Source organism: Pieris napi, chromosome 6 (assembly GCF_905475465.1).
Source record: "Pieris napi chromosome 6, ilPieNapi1.2, whole genome shotgun sequence".
Taxonomy (NCBI): domain Eukaryota; kingdom Metazoa; phylum Arthropoda; class Insecta; order Lepidoptera; family Pieridae; genus Pieris; species Pieris napi.
The window spans coordinates 2,634,348-2,652,528 of record NC_062239.1 but is presented as its reverse complement, the minus strand read 5'-3'; the positions used below and the strand labels follow the sequence as shown (position 1 = coordinate 2,652,528).

Genomic DNA, 18,181 nt, shown 5'->3' with positions numbered 1-18,181 from the left:
TCTTCATAATCGTACATCAGCCCGAATTAGAGAATGATAAATGAATAGTCATTAAGCTTATGTTAAGTTTATGAATTAGGATTTTCTTGTACTTATATTACAGCTAATCTGAACTTCTAAACTAATTTAATTATGAGGTGATTTATACGATAAGTTTCACGTTGATAGTGTCTTCTTTGTTTACTAATATAACCAATGCGAAGTGCGAAGTTCACTAGTATAAAGCTAATTCATAAGACACCCTTCTGAAATATCATACATTGTTGATATTAATATTGTTGACCCAATATGTAGGAGCCTGCTTCTCAAATCACATGCGACGATGGTACGATGCATAAACAACCATATGTAATAATTAAAGTGCGCAGTTACAAAACGGTATAAAAACTAAACTATGCCCCATAAACTGTAGTTGATGAATAAATTAAAATTTATGCGGCATTGTTGTTTTTGTCGTCCCCTATATGTAAATATATTGTTTTCCATGTGTTAACTTAATACCTAGTTATATTATATGAGTGTCCATGGGCATTATTAATGCTTTATCACTTTACATCTCATTTTGATCTAGTTCTATAAAAATGTTTGTTAGGGATATACTCAGTCTTTTTTTTATATGTAATAGGAGGCAAACTGGCAGGAGGCTCACCTGATGTTACCGCCGACCATGGACACTCACATTGCCAGAAGGCTCGCAAGTGCGTTGCCGGCCTTTCAAAAACCCCTTGTTTTTCGTCCTTACTACTACTCCTATTTATTATGAAGGCTTATAGAGTATTTTTGAATAACACTGATAATATATTGTATGTATAGAGCTAATACCTTTAACATGCACAGAACCTTCAAAATTCCGAATAGGAATATTAAGAAACTTCAATGTTTTTGTCTCATATTCCCCAAAAAATTGTAGTGAAAATTTACTGTACGATATTTCATTATCCAAATCTTCGTATGGCACGTCCAAGGTTCACACATTAATGAGCTATAAACAGGTTATAATATATTTTTATCAAATTGCAGTCTGGAGGCGGTGTCGGCAATAATGGTCCCCACGCTCCTCTATCGCCCACCGCTTTGCAGAATTCCATTCAACATAATGTAAGTTGTACAATGTGGCCCCAATTCTTTACCACATTTCCTATAATTCAGGTTAATGGCCTAAAACGGTTGCGTTTAGAGTGTTTAATGATTAAAGCGTTTAAACTGATAACTTGTATGTGATTTTTGTTGGAGATGTAATTGGTGCAGTTTGCTTTATATTTATATATTTAGTTAGTTTGCTTTATATTATAGAGCTTCGAGCTAAATAATTAATAAATTGCCCAATGCAATAAATTTAGTTCAGTCTTAGAATAATATAAATCTATTAAAATCAATCAATATAAGTTTGATGATAGACGATAGGCTACGGGACTTCATACGGTTAATTAGCGCTTTGCATTATAGACAAATTGACTTATATAATATTGTGTTTTTCGAGTTTCGCACATTAGCCTACATATTACGTGATATAACGTAACAATAACATGTGTCTCGGTCCAATGGAGTTGTAACACGTGCTATTTGTAACAGAATGTGATGTCGTCATCCGTGCGTGCGCCCGCGCCGGTTGGCCCCGCCCCTTCGGTGATGCACACGTCGCAGACCGGTGGTAAGTCCCTTAATTAAAAGAATTAATATATATTATAATAGAAAATCACTGATGCATGATGAGCTTTTCCTGCATACTCCAATAAAGATGGATTTTTTAGACCCCGGATTTATAGATTAAATTACAACAATAATAAATGTAAATCGCGTTAGTTTTGTCGTAGATACATACCAAATCCAGTAGGTACTAAAAAAGGGACAAGTTAAAGGTACCAATAAGCTACGAGCATGCATGGTGAATGTCATGAAAGTGGATGAAGCTAGAGGTATGTCAGGACCGTAGCAAGTGGACGTCCTTGCTCTCCTATTCGGGAATAATATAAATAAACTAGCAGACCCGGAAAACGTTTGTTTTGCCATGTATATTATTTGTAGGAAAATTTTTTGTTAGTTCAATATGTTGTAATATGTTGTATGTATTTTTGTATGCTGTATCATAAAAAAATAAGAACAAAGAAATCTAAAAACTAAAAAAATTTTTGGGGTGGACACCCCTTATCACTTAGGGGTATGAAAGATAGATAGTAGCCGATTCTCAGACTTACTGAATATTAATATAAAATTTCATAAGAATCGGTCGAGCCGTTTCGGAGGAGTATGGGAACGAACATTGTCACACGAGAATTTTGTATATATAAAGATAATAATGCAGTGGCGCGGCGCTACAATCCTTTAAAACTATACGGGTTAACTGCCTCACATTGCATCCGTTTCTTTGATCATTTTCATTTCATTAAGTAGTAGGTGATCAGCCTTTTGTCTGACACATTTCTATTATTGAATTTGAGACATGCCGGTTTCCTTACTATGTTTTCTTCACCGTACGAGTGTTAGATGCTGATTATAACAATACACGAACTACATTTTAGCTCAAGTTATTATTATTTAATTTAATTTAATTTAATTAATAATAATAAACTTGACAATAAGCTTAAAGCTATGTATTATACTGAGAGACTGGTGCTTGAAAAAGGTTGGTATATAAGAGATGTTTCTGTTAATAATAATTTTGTAGGCGTAGAGGAAAACGTTTTTCATTGTTTTATGAGTGCGCAAAACATGAGTGTAATAGACTGCTCGGTAATAGGAAACATTATTGGATGACAAAAGCGTTTCTGATATAACATTTCACGCTTTGTCATCTTCCTTTTAAAGTATAAACCCATTGTTTACTATGAGATCATGATTAATTGACATTAATCACGCTTATCATAAAGGCTTAACGCGCAGAATTTACGTCGTCTTAGAAAAAGATAGACGAACTAAACTTAAATTCTAAGTTATAAGACAAACAGGAGTCTCGCAAAGTCTTTGAGCCATGATAAGATAGTATAAGTTCGCCGGGTCAGCTAGTAACAGTTATATATAAAGGGACAATTAGTTAAAATCGTTGAGTTTTGACGATTTACTATTTGTGAAACCGGTACTATATTATTTACTATGTACATATTTTATATATGTATATATACATTTATGTAAGAGTGAAGGGTACGCAATGTGGGTAGTCGCAACGTTTACATCGAGTCCTCATAAAATAATAAATTTAAAATAGTGAATCGCAAAAAGATACAATTACAAGTAACAATTAGACAATATTAGTGAACTATCTGTCTATGGAAAAGATAGCTGCTTTGTGGATAGCGGAAGAAATACAAAAAAATCGACTTTTCAAAAGTGTGTTGGTGGCTAGAAAATGTGAACAATAAAATATAGTGAATTTGGAATTCAGATTGGCAAATTTCCGACGTGGTTGTTTTGTATATCTGCGACCGAGTTGCTTAAAGAAATTATCGCATAAAGTCGAGGTAAATACGGGCTAATTACTATAAGGAGCATTAATTGCAGTGACATTTGTACTGTCACACTATTGAAGGAGCATTTATTGCTGTGCAATTTCGGAATTCTTTATATTTCCTATATTAAATAAAATCATATAAAGCAATAATCTATACATTGAATTGGAAGAAAGCGTACCATAAGAAAATAAGGTAAACATTAATGGTTAGTACATCCACTCGTCACAAGAGGGCAGTTTCACCAGGAATATAAAATATCGAACTAAGCATTCAAGTAAATTAAGTACTTTGAAACTTACCCAAAATGGAATCCCAATTAAAAATTCTCTTAGAAAAAATGGAGGAAATGAAACAATCTTTCAAAGAACAAAATGAAGAACTGGCTGAAAAATTCACGAAAAGCCTTTTAAACACTATAGACGAGAAACTCAGTCCTGTTATAGCCGAGAACCAGAAACTAAAAGAAGAAGTGAAAATCTTTCAAACGCGCGTGCAAAACTTGGAAAGAGAAGCAAGGAAGAACAATGTAATACTACATGGCATTGTAGAAACGGAAAATAACGCAGCTGAACTCTGGAAGAACGCAATAGATGTATTAAACGAAACAGCACGAAGAAGCGAAGGGGTGCGCCAGTGGAATCATTGGGAGATTAGCAATCTAAGAAGACTTGGCAAGAAAATTGGAAACAAAATAAGACCAATCCTGGTTACTCTTTCTTTAACATGGCGTAAATACGAACTCTTAAAAAATAATAAAAACTTCCCTCCAAACATATATGCAACGGAAGACTATCCTAAAGATGTCATCTTAAAAAGAAAGGGTCTAAAGCAAAAGAAGGAACAGGAAGAGAAAAATGGAAAAATCGCCTTTATAAGGTATGATAAGCTGATAGTAAAGGAGAAAGGGTCGACATACTCTAAAAGGAAACGCTCACAATCCAAATCACCATCTGAAAATAAACAGGAACACAATAATGACATAACGGCTCCCAAGAAAGTAAACAAAACATATAATATATTTCGCTCCAGAGCAAATTCAACGTCAGGACTTGGAGAACATACCAACTAAAAACGATAATAAAACACAGCATACCGAAAAACCAAGAAAATACACAAATAACAATTACCACGCTAAGAAAATACTCCCCAACCCGGCTGGTCCCCGTGGGGAATTAGACCAAAACCCTCCAACATTGAACCAACAACAACAACAACAACAACAACATAATAAAGAAAACATTACACAAACTCTACCCAAGCAAAACGTCAACACGAAGATCCCAACATCCAGATACACAAGAATATACATTGCTACCCTAAACGTATTAACACTAAGATCAGATGAAAGCTTATCGGAATTGTCAATAGCATTACAAAACATTAACTGGGATATTCTCGGCATGAGTGAAGTGAGAAGAATGGGAGAAAACATTGTCGCACACCCAGACTTTATACTATATCATATAGGGGAAACCCCAGGAAAACATGGTGTAGGATTTTTAGTTAAAAAATACCTAACAAAGCACATAGATGGATTTCATGGTGTATCAGAGCGCATAGCATTATTGAATTTAAAAGTACCCGATTACAAGGACCCATGGACCATTATCCAGATCTATTCACCTACAGAACAAGCAGATATGGAAACAATTGGTCAGTTTTACCAAGATTTGAATAAAGCTTTGCAGACATATGCCCACAAAAATATCATCGTGATGGGTGACTTCAATGGTCAAATTGGCGAACGCCAACGGGACGAGGATGCAATTATAGGGCCCTATACATACAGCTCAAAACCTAGAAGCAGGAATGGAAAAATGCTCATAGACTTTGCAATGGAAAATAACTTGACCATATTAAACACCGTCTTCAAGAAAAAGAAAAACAGAATGTGGACCTGGTTGTCACCCGATGGAAAATCAAAAAACCAAATTGACTTTATATTGACCAACAAACATAAATTCTTTCCAAGCATAAATGTCATCAATAACCTAAATTTTAACACCAACCACCGCATGGTCAGAGCTGAGTTAAACTCATCCCAACCCAAGAACCCCAGACCAAAAATAAGTCGAAAAAATATAAAAATTAACAAACATCTGATAGGAGAAATAGCCAACTCACTAAACTCGAAACTTAAAGACTACAAATATGAAACAAAAGACGCCGACACACAGGAGAAATACAATTGGTTGGAAAATAAAATTGTAACCACTACTAAAGAACATAGCAAAAGGAAAGAGAACCTATACAACAGGATGACAGAAAAAACCGTCAACCTCCTTAAACAAAGAGCAGTGCTAATAAGTGCGAAAAATACTGGTAAAAATAGAAAAGAAATTGCAAGAATTAGTAAAGAAATAAAAGAAAACATTAGGAAAGACAGGAGACAACATCGTATGGAAACAATAGAGAGACATATTAGACAGACAGGAGGAATAAAGAAGGCGTACAAAGAATTAACTAACAAGAAAGAATGGATTGTTAAGATGGAAGATAGAAGAGGAGCGAAGAAAATTGGTAGACAAGAAATTCTCAAAATCGCTACTGACTACTACACCGAACTATACAAAAATAACACAAATAAAAGAGAAATAGACTTACCAGAGAACGAAACGGTACCTTATATCATGCAGGAAGAAACTGAAAAAGCTATTGACACACAGAAAAACTATAAAACCCCAGGGCCAGATGGCATAACCAATGAAATACTAAAGCAAACGAAGGTAGCAGTGGCACCGATACTTACAGAAATTTTCAACTACGTGATAAACACAGAAATCATCCCAAAACAGTGGACTGAATCCATCATAATCCTTATATTCAAGAAAGGGAATCACTGCGATATTGGAAACTATAGACCCATCAGTCTAATGTCTAACATTTACAAGATTTTTGCAAAGATTATTTTGGAAAGAATAGGAAGGAAATAAGATGAGCAACAACCCATTGAACAGGCAGGATTCCGTAAAGATTTCTCGGTGCTAGACCACATCCACACTGTAAGACAAATTAGAGAAAAATACAATGAGTACCAGCTTGTATACTACATAGCTTTTATTGATTACAGTAAGGCTTTCGATTCTTTGATACACTCAAAAATCTGGGAAGCCTTAAAGGAACTGGGTATAGAGCACAAATATATAAGAATTATAAAAAACATTTATAAACACAGTTCGGCTTGTATCCGCCTAGAAAAAGAAGGAAATAAATTTCAAATACAAAAAGGCGTGAGACAGGGTGACCCCCTTTCACCAACACTCTTTCTGGCCGTAATAGAAATGATCTTCAGGAATCTGGAATGGAGGGACATGGGCATAACTATTAATGGCCGCGCGCTAACGCACCTACGATTCGCTGATGATATCGTATTATTTGCAAAAACACCAACTGATCTAAACAAGATGATAAATGATCTAGCATCGGAAAGTGCAAAGGCCGGATTGAAGCTAAACCCGGAAAAAACAAAAATCATGACCAATGGCAACAAAGACCCTGTAATAGTGGAGCAGAACCAAATCCCCTACGTGGAAGAATATTTATACCTCGGTCAACTGATGTCTCCAGACGATAACGGAAACAAAGAAGTCGAAAGAAGAGTTGCAAACAGCTGGAAAAAATATTGGAGCCTAAAAGAAGTGATGAAAGACAAGACCCTACACAATTCAACGAAAAGCAAATTATTTAACACATGCATCCTGCCAGTGCTGGCTTACGGGAGCGAAACATGGACTTTAACAAAAAACGTAACAAATAAACTCTCCGTATGTCAACATGCCATGGAAAGGAGCATGACTGGGATCAAAAGAAAAGACAAAGTAAGGAGTAGTAACATCAGAGGAAAGACTAAGGTACAGGACATAACTTTGAAAATAAGAAGACAAAAGTGGAAATGGGCAGGCCACATGATCAGGGGAAAGGACAAATGGAGTAAAATAATCACACAATGGTACCCAAGAGATGGAAAGAGAAAGAGAGGTAGACCACAAAAAAGGTGGGACGACGACATTATACAAGTCGCGGGAACAACATGGGGTAGAGTGGCCATAGAAAGGCCAGAATGGAGAAGGTTGGAGGAGGCCTTTGCCATCTGGCAAACGGACAAACAAAAGTGGAAGAAAAGTACAATATACGAAAAATAAAGAAAAATACTGGCATGTCCGAATAGAGGCTATAATAAATAAGAGTGAAGAATACGGAAAAATACGTGAAATTAGGTCTCATAAAGGTTTGAAGGTCAGTTGGGAATGAGGCCACCTATTTGATTTATTGACGTCTTATCAAACGTTATCAAGAATAACATGTCAAGTTATTATTATTTATTAACAATATTATAAACATTAAGTATTTTGGATTACTTTTTAGTCGATTTTGTCCTAATAAGTAGAACTCATTAAATCGCCCGTATCTTATTTTTATTAACTTCCGTACGGAGTCATGAACATGAAATTGTATTTCAGAATACCATTAAGACTATAAGTTTGTGTAATAGTTATTATGGTAAAATCCGTCAAGAGACATTCATGAATCGTAAAAAAATTGAATTATAAAAGTACCCATTTTCATAGTTTTTCAATTTTAAAGTACCTATAGTCGTTAATTATTATTATATTTGATTTGAAAATATTAATTTCAGTTCTCCCAAAAGGCCCAAGCGATGTTTTGGTGAACACGTCTAATCAGAATCCTCCGCCCGCAGCTAATCGCCTCATCAATATGACGCAATATCCGTGAGTATACACCAATTAACCCTCTATATTCATTAACCAATAGTAATAATTACAAATAATTTCCGGAGCACAGCAAAATACTGAAAATTTCCTAACTTTTATCTTTTTTACCACCATACTAATATGGGAGTTAAAAAGCAGTTTCCGATTTTATATGTAACATATTTTTTTTTTTCCGGAAAATTCTTAACATTCATATTGATCGAGAAATATACATTTTCGACAAATGTTGTATTCTGATTATTACACAAAATAATCGATAAGATAAAAGCTATCTTTGTAGCAGTATGTGTCTCGTAATGGAAAACAACGGTGTCATAGAAGTGGAGTCAAACCAAACACGTGAACACGAGTAAATATTATTTGCATTTACAAATTTGCGTCATTCAATTAACATAGTGTATGCGCAAGCGATGTTTATTAGTGTATTGTGTTCAGGGTCCAATGGGCTAAAAACTAATATATAGTTTATGACGATATCGTCATAGCAATAAATTAATTCTTGTTGTTTTTTAATATAAGTCGTCTTTATGGGTCTTAGCATCCATCATCTGTTGCATTGAGAATTTATCATCGTTTTTGGTTAGCCCAAAGATACTGTGCACACATTTTACTACAAAAAATAAAGACACTTAATAAATTTAAAAAATTACACTCACATATACAATATTTTATTTTAAGCATATTTATTTTTATATAAATCTTGTTTAGTTCTAAAGTCTTCATTTTACATTTTGTTAATATAATTATCATAATTTTTTATTCATTTGTCTTGAAAGAGCATTTGGTCACCTACAAGGCAGAATTTTTAAATAAATTAAAACAAAATAAGGGTAAAGCGGTAATCGGCTTCCAGAAATTTTTAATATCATGCATTATACATGATCGACGAAATGATAATATTCTAAAGTACGTTTACATACACTAAATAAACATTAAAATTTTACTAATTAGTAACTAGGATTAGCCTTGTAGTTAATTTAATCTATATTTACTTAAAAAAGAAACAAGTACCTTTTTGGTCTAGGCGTCAAGTTTATGTATCGGTTTCGTCCTCATTTGTTTCTTTTAACATCCTACAACTAGAGTTTTTTTTAGGTTCGTACTATCCGTTTTCTGTGTGCCTGACTCACGTCCCTTTTTTGATGTTAGAAGTTTCAGAAAGGACAGCCGAGGATAGAACCACTAAGCCAACATTGTTATTATACTATATTTATGTAACACAAGCTTTGTCTTATAAGTCGTAAATGTTAACAGATGGCACCACGGCGCGATATCCCGCGAGCGCGCGGAGGCGTTGCTCTCGGGATCGCCAGATGGCGTATTCCTTGTGCGCGAGAGTACCAACTTTCCCGGAGATCATACACTCTGCGTACGTTTCAGAGGACGAGTGGAACATTACAGGTGTGATAATATTGTTAAAAGTAAATATATTTTTATAATTCAATCCTGTAACTGTTTAAATGTCATATGAGAATAGTTAAGATACGCCAAAATAATTAAGATCTGCTCCAGTACCTCTGTAACTTTCAATACCGACAGCGATATCGATCCCGTCTTTTGTATGCGAGTTCGAAGTAGTTCTCTCAATATGACGTAGTCTTGCTCTTTCGCGAATTTTGTAAACATTTTCGACATTCATAAGCATGCCCTAAGACGCATCTAAACTGAATAAACGTATTTTGATTTGAATATTCATAGCGCTGATGTCTCAACCTTGGGCTCGCGACGTACAAAAATTATTTATTAGGTGTGGGATTGCTGTTGGGTATTGCTATCGGAACTTGCAGACTAACAGTGTTGTACAATTTTACTTGAACTCACTTGTCTCTATTGTATAATTACACAATAGTATAACTATATGATGTGCTGATATCTCAATCTATGTATAGTATGCTCTGAAGTGGGACTCCAGACAAAATATGCGATTTTTTTGTATAAAATTTAATCACCAATATGTCCATACGAAATGTATTTTAAGTTCTGTAATATGATTAGAGAGATTTTTTATTGTAAAACATTTTTCACATTTGTTATTAATTTTATTATATTAAATTTCAGAGTAAAATGGGCAACAGTACCGGAAAGTCAAAACCAACGGCTGACGATTGATGATGAAGAGTTCTTTGATAACATGACGGATCTCATACATGTAAGCTTTAAAAGGTTTAATTATATTAATATCACATATTCGTAGCTTTTAATAATATATAATAAAAGCAACAATCAACATAACTTTTTCCACGGTTTGCACCTATTTGCTTTTTGTATTCTTGTTTATTTTACTATGTAAGATGTATTGACGAATTGAGAAACTAATAGACAGTCTAGGTTTCACTATGTTTTTAATTTATATTTTTCTTTTTTTAAAAAACATAAAATATTTGTTGCATAAAATATTACCGGGAGATGTAATTTTCAGAAATCAATGTTTTCACCAACAAATTTTTTAAGAAATTAATTGCCAATAATGTGTCCGGGCATTTCTGGCTTGTAAGAACTTATATATCTTAATATAATTTCAGCATTACCTAAAAGACGCTGATGGGTTATGCACAAAGCTAGTCCGCTGTCTGCCAAAAGCATCTCCGAATGGGGCCAACAATAACAATGTGATGCAACCGCCCTTCTCACCGCTGCCTGCAGTAAGATCATTTTTCTACTAAGGTCTTCGCAAAAGTGACAAGTATTATGTTATACATATAGTATTCATGAATTTAAAGGAATTCCTAGCCTCTTGTCACATTTAACATAATTCTCAAGTTGTGTATCTGATGTCTTAGTTTTTAAATCGATTTTAAAACGTGAAGATGTTTACAAGGCGATGAGTAATTTTAAAATTAAAAAAAAATTAAACATTAGTTTAGTTTATATTTTTACCCCTAGTTCCTCATTGCATATACCCCAAAATAATCAGCAAATAAGCTATTATGGCTACCCCCAATTGATAGTTTACGGGACTTAATACGCATAAGAATGTTAGTACATATACAAAATAGATTTAAATATTTATATTCACATGAGCTCCATATACAGTTTTGGGCTGAATAAATAATTTTTGACTTACCACTGAATATAATATTGTATGTAGTATGTACTTCAAATTATGAATGTATGTACATATATTTAATTTCGTACGTATAATAAAATATGAAACTCGTTTCCAGCAACCGCCGCCATACCCAGCTACGCCGAGCGTGTCCCACGCCTTGAGCTCGGGCCATTTCCCGCACGCCTACAACACCCAAGTGCCCACCGACCAGCCTGACGGAATCATTCCGCCGCAGAAGTTTGTCGATGCCCGTATGTATTTATTTTTCAGATAAATATATGTTATTAATGGTTTAAATTGGTATATCGCATTCTGGAAATGTGAGTTTCCATATAACTTTATTACATTAAATAAAAGGGCTTTGCTGCTCAAACTCAAAATAACTTTATTCATAAAGGTAACCAAGTATAGGTATGTTATCTAAAGCTGGCGGCTTCAACACATTAACACTTTGTGCTTGTGTAGTGTCTGTGAATAAGCGCGAGACGTGATGTCAAACTGAATATAATCACAAATACATCACGAAAAGACTGTCCGTCTCTCTCGCGCTCGGTCAAGCTTATGAGTATAAAAGAGACAGTTATTGTTTTTCTTTTGCTACTGTTTATGTTGATCTTTACTGTTTAATATTATTATTATTATAGAACTTAGAACTTAGAACTTTTGGATCCACCCTCGTATGCACCTAATTTTTATATGTATTTGACACATTTTTATTTATTTACAACCCACCCAACCTTACTAAAACCAGAGTGGACTAAAATGTATAGCATGGCAAAAAAATCATATTTTGAAACATACTGTATGTGAAATTGCATTAGTGTGAGTACTGTGAACCCGCCAGCTTTCGATAACCGACCTATACAGTTATGAACGTCAACAGAAAATATGTTAAATTGATTCTAAATTTACATTTACTATCAGTTCAAGTCAAGGGCGTAGAGCAGGCAAGAAGAAATTGCAAGAAACTCTCTACTATCTTTTCTCATAAAGAACTATTGTAATATCATCATGAAAAAATGGTTATATTGTATTTAAATTGTTTTCTAGGCTGGATAATAGCAGAGCGCGATTTGGAGATTCGTGAAAATATCGGCAAAGGTGAATTTGGTGATGTGATGCTGGGCATCCTTAACGGTACACAGAAGGTCGCTGTCAAGATTCTGAAAGATAAAGAGGCAGCCAGCAAATTCCGCGCTGAAGCCAGTGTTATGGCGTAAGTGCTTTTCTATACCTTAAATCAATCTTAACAGATGTCATTGAAAATATATATAATATATAAATATATATATAGATAAAAACGCGTTAAGTAGTACCGTGTTCTTAAATCTATTTCATAATTGTATATATTAATTCCAGGTCCCTTAAGCACGAGAACCTAGTCCGCCTGCTGGGCTGCGTGGTGTTCGGCTCGAACGGCAGCACTTGCATCGTGACTGAGCATTGTGCGCAGGGCTCACTTCTGGACTACTTGCGCAGTCGCGGACGGCACTACGTCACGCAGAGGGATCAGATTGATTTTGCATAGTTAGTTACCTTAAAACATATATAAATAAAAAGTGTTTAAGTTTTGGTATTGAAAACTAGTATTTGAGTATTGTTACCTTTAAAAAAAAAAAGTTATTTTATCAGATTTGATTAAAAATAGATTTAACAACATTTTTTAACCTTACCCAATACGCATTATATTATACTAAAGTAAAATATATTCAAGAGTTACAACGTAGCTTCTGACGTCACCCAAACTGCTCTTTATATATTTTATATATTTGGATTACATAATAACATTTATAACAGTGATACCTGTTGCGGCATGGAGTATCTGGAGCGCCAACGAGTGGTCCACCGCGACTTGGCTGCCCGTAACGTGCTCATATCTCAAGAGGGAACCGCTAAAGTCGCGGACTTTGGCCTCGCACGTAGTGATGCGACGCCCGACGATCCGGCGGATGCGTTGAGAGTACAGGCGAAGCTGCCCATTAAGTGGACTGCGCCAGAGGCCCTCAAGTTTAATGTAAGTGTACATAGTTAAGAGAAAAACTTCCAGTGAGTTTATATATCGTATAAGTTTAACGATAGGCAAAAATTGCGTGGTATATTTAACTAAAAGTAAGCTCAAACATAGGAATAAAATTTGTATAAATATATTGTTCTCGTAGAATTTGTGTAATGTACAAATCTAGGAAAATTGGGGCATTCGAGTTATGAAAAACGGACGGACTGAGTGGCGGAGGCATAATTATTTAATTGATACCGTCAGTTGATATGAAATTCGAGTCATTATTACATAATTTTTAATGTAAAAGTAATAGTACCTGTTTGTTTGACTTTATCTCTTTTTATATTAATAACAGTATTTATTTTAGTTATTTGTGATGCAATTACTGTGTTTATATTATTACGTACATTTGTTTAAATTATCATTTACTCATACATAATTTCTATTTCCAGAAATTTTCCAACAAGTCTGATATGTGGAGTTTTGGTATTCTTCTGTGGGAGATATATTCATTTGGGAGAGTGCCATATCCTCGAATAGTAAGTATTTTTACAGTTTGGTTATTATATATGTACTTGAGATTACCCCGCTTAAAATGTTTCATAATAATTAATACAACACCATCTAGAAACAGCTTATATGCCTTTTATTGTATGCTAAAATATATTTGATTTTTATTATGAAATAAATTTACATTATTGGCTAGTGAGAGTTACAATTTAAATTGTCTAATTAAGACATTTATTAGAGAAGGGCATGTAGGGCTCACTGCAAGTCGGTGCTGTGCCCATTTCCGCTAAAAGAACTGCCTTTTATCTTTTGTTGCTTTTACATATTGATATTTCATATTAAAGAATTAATGTATATGTTTTTTGTGAAATATAGCAAATAAGACTTGTACTAGTTCGCATAACTGGTACTCCGGTTCTTTTTTACTTTTGTGTATAATATGTGTAATATTTTCATGAAACTTCAGCCGCTGGCCGAGGTGGTGCGTCACGTGGAGCGCGGGTACCGCATGGAGGCTCCCGAGGGGTGCCCGGGGGGGCCTTACGAAGTGATGCGAGCTGCGTGGCACGCCGACCCCACTCATAGACCCACCTTCGCGCAGACGCGTCTACGCCTCGCTTCTATTAGGGACGCTGCGCATGCGCACCAGGTATGTCACGATAGACTAATCTGACAGTTATTCTTCAGTTTAAGCAACTGTTTCATTATCCAACTCCAAAAAAGGAGGTTATCAGTGTGACCTGTATGTAACATTGTACAGAGTACGCATGTTTTTTTTTTTAAATTAAATCAGATATTATATTCCAAATAAGAAAGCATTCCCATGTTTCATGAAACCCGAGTTTCATTCAAGTAGTTTTCGAGATATCTACGTATTTCATGTACAAAGTATCAGTGTCACTTTACTGAGTAGTACCAAATAATAAATAATTAGAACTGCCATAAAAATAACTGTAAATTGTAAAAGTATTCATAAACTCTAAACCCCAGGGAGATTGCCTGAACGAAGTAGCTTCTTTGTTGAAGGTTTTAAATAATGGCATAATATCTAATTTTTAATGTAAGGTTACCATAAATATAATTCGTCCATAACACCGCTGTGCATTTAATTGAAGTCTTAGACATTATTTTTGATTAAAATATTTATATAATCTCTCTTGTTGCAGTGAATAAGAAACGGCAAGATTGTGAAGGTTTCAACATAGTAAAAAATGTACAAGTTAAAATGTGGGCGCTGTGAAGATGGTAACTGTATTTTATATAATTATTAATGATCTAAATAAGTACTAAATTATTTTTTAAATTTTACTTTAGACCTCGTAAATAGCCGATCGATGGTGTGATTATCCGGGGCTTTTAGTAAAGATCTCGTGCTATTTCATTCACTTTTTTTAACAAAAACCTAGAAGTGCAAATTATTTTGATATGCATCTAATATATTAAACATATAAATACAGTCTATACAATATTCACTAATAATTAAGATAATATAATACGCACTAAAAGCCCGTTATTTTCGAAGGCCTAAATTTATTCTTGGATATTCTTGTACATAAGTCTGGGCGCATATAAGCACAATCTCCTTATTCATAAAAAAAAATCAGCAAATTTAATGAAATTTCTCTTTTGTCTCTTTCTGTGAAATGGTGTTTACGCCGTGATGAAAAGAGACAGACTGTTAAAACAGTGCAATTATAAGATTGGTTTTTGTTTTCATGACTAAGAGGGTACATGTTAATTTTATTCAAACAGTGCGCCCATACTTTTTTCACTGACTACCGTACGCCTTAAATGGTACTGTCTAGTCAATATAATGTTTGTAGTGTCGTTTGTATGTTGATTACCCAAAAAGGACTGGACATTGTCCCTAAGCACATGTTAATTTGAGGATCTATACAAATCTGACGCTGAAATTATTTCCGGTGATAAGCAGGATATGTTTGTCTTACTTCAATTATAATTTCTAATCTATATTAAAATAAATATATCTCTTAGTTTTCTATAAAGAAAACGCCAGATATATAATTTTTATGTAATTTTCAATTACTAAAAACAGATTGAAGTGAGCCAAGAATGTCTGACGCTCGCATTGTCTTGTGTCCAAATGTATGCTGATTTCTTTGTTATATCTACTATTGTATGTATTTAGGATTTCATTCCTTTAAAGACTTAAGTCTGATATTTGTTTGTGCATTTTTAGGAAATCTGCGTCGAATGTGATAGATTGGTGTGCACTGTGTCGTAGATGTATATTGTGTGCTTAGTTTTGGGGTAAAATGTTGCATATGTCAACTTAAGGTTGTGTATTAAAAATTAAGGTTCAAAAATTCCCTGCGCGCGCGCAGTTTTGTGAATTTATTCAAGTATTAAATTATATTGTCCAACATGACGTATATATGAATCTCACTTCGAGATGTCTAAGTAATTATTAATTCTTATATGCTTGTCGTTGTACAAATTTAAAAGGAAATTAATATATCTACGTTTGTAAATATATCTCCCTCGTAATAACTCGTATTGCATGTTCAAGTATTGCAAGCATATAAGATGTTTCTCAATTCTGAATTCAGGTTATGCTTTATTGGGAATGCATTCATTTTATTCCTATGCAATATTAGTTATAAGTGTTATATTGTTTTTTACGGTTTATTTATGATTTGTGAATTGGAGAGCAGTAAACATCCGGAGCTATGCGGCCTATTGACGAGCCGCAATATTGTTTTGTATCTACCTCGTTAGTATGTCCTAGACTTTCATTTATCTTGTATCGTATATGTACTCCGAGCCATACTCGTTTATTAATCTCTTATGATAAGCCATAAACTGCCTAAAAGTAAAGCACAAATATTTTTTGAACCGTTCGCGGCCTCGTCAATAGACCCAAGCGACTCGCCAGAGTCAATATTACCAAAGTAAAGTTATTACCGCCACGTCTTCCGTTCCGCGTGGAACAAACGACTAATACGAAACTAGTCGAAAGGAATTCCCCACGACTGAGACAGCAGCTCACACAAGGTTTGGAGGTTAATTTAATCTCGTTTTGTTTTTGTTTATTACTGTTCTATTCAAGTGTAAATACGTGTCGAATTAAGGAATAAAGTGTAATATAAAGTAAAGCGGGCTCGGTCGTTTTATTAAAAACCGTCTGAAGTACAATCAGTGACGCAATAGAAACAAGTACCACAACAGCTATCACAGGACGTCTTGGAATTGGATTTTGGCAAATCGGGCTTTATAGAGTTATTAGACCCCTTCCTGGGGGTTTGGGAATTTTGACTTGTTGCCCCGGCACAATTGATCGATTGATCTGTGTATGTTGATATCTTTTTATCGGATTGATCTACACCTCGGTCATGCTTGTGTTTGCAGTAACATATTTTGCGTTCTCTAGATTTGGACGTTTTAAATCTCACTTTTTTTCGCCTTTCTTTAGTTTGTGCCTCGTCGTCAATGGACATTGCGCTGCTAGAATCGATCGTAGTGTATTCACATTTGTTCTTAGACTTCTTTGGACAAAAACATGTTTCATCGATGTAATCAGTTTGAGAACAAATACTATACTTGGCTGGGTGTTCCACTTGCACAAAAGCAGAATGCTTCAATGTAGTCTTGCGCGGGAAGAAATAATGGATATCTGTTGTCGAGGTGACGTTATCGCTATGAAACTATAAAAAAAATGTTTAATAATAAATTCAATGAGTAATTTTTATTTATAAGATATTTATTACCTTTTGGTAATATGGCTTTTCTGGTACTAAATCCAGGTTGGGTTTTGATGCGTAATGTGACCTTAGGAAGGGATCTCCATATTGCATATTTTCCATTGCATTTGGAATTTTACTAGAGAAAAATAGGTTAAATAAAACACATAAGTATGATGTATGTTCCATATTTTAAGCTCTAAAATATCAATGTTCCATGTGAACCCTATTTATACGAAGAAAAGATTGCCAAAGTAGCGAAAGGATAGTAATTTGTACATAAATTGCGAAGACCTATGGAAGAATAGAACTTATGCTTACGGTGTGGACATTTGTCTTATAAACCACGCCTCAACTGGCCCCTGTACTTGTCCGAAAGAGGGATGATATGGGTAGAATCTTCTTTCTCGTTTATGGGTAGGTATGAAGAAGAATTGCACGGAGCCATCGGGAAACATTAGGGATGCAACGTTACCCTCACCAACTATATCCGTGTATGGCAATGCTACAAACATTTGTTTTATAAGTTAATAATTATCTTACATCTTATACATTGAAATACTCAGTATCTAATAAGATTACATTATATATTTTGTGAAATTGCGATTAGGTTATCTCAATAACCGTAGCGATGGTAACTTAATTTTGAAATCGGAAGCACAACCGCTATTATGAATACCCACGTTGATCCCAAACAACTTTTTGTAGCATAGTCATAGTTTAACAGTATATCAAAGGTTTCC

General features: G+C 34.5%; 1 protein-coding gene across 3 annotated transcripts in view; it reads left to right on the top strand.

The window, feature by feature from the left end:
• Window positions 1–16,858, top strand: part of LOC125050084 (tyrosine-protein kinase CSK) — a 30,695-nt gene extending 13,837 nt beyond the window's left edge. For all 3 annotated transcript variants that reach the window (XM_047649673.1, XM_047649675.1, XM_047649674.1), the window contains exons 4-16: window positions 1,021–1,098; window positions 1,573–1,651; window positions 8,083–8,176; window positions 9,434–9,580; window positions 10,238–10,328; window positions 10,702–10,821; window positions 11,344–11,479; window positions 12,279–12,444; window positions 12,588–12,755; window positions 13,026–13,242; window positions 13,680–13,766; window positions 14,204–14,386; window positions 14,904–16,858. In XM_047649673.1, the coding sequence (XP_047505629.1) occupies window positions 1,021–1,098; window positions 1,573–1,651; window positions 8,083–8,176; window positions 9,434–9,580; window positions 10,238–10,328; window positions 10,702–10,821; window positions 11,344–11,479; window positions 12,279–12,444; window positions 12,588–12,755; window positions 13,026–13,242; window positions 13,680–13,766; window positions 14,204–14,386; window positions 14,904–14,906 (1,569 nt within the window). In that variant the 3' untranslated portion in view covers window positions 14,907–16,858. The remainder of the gene's footprint in view (window positions 1–1,020; window positions 1,099–1,572; window positions 1,652–8,082; window positions 8,177–9,433; window positions 9,581–10,237; window positions 10,329–10,701; window positions 10,822–11,343; window positions 11,480–12,278; window positions 12,445–12,587; window positions 12,756–13,025; window positions 13,243–13,679; window positions 13,767–14,203; window positions 14,387–14,903) is intronic.
• The last annotated feature ends 1,323 nt before the right edge of the window (window positions 16,859–18,181 follow it).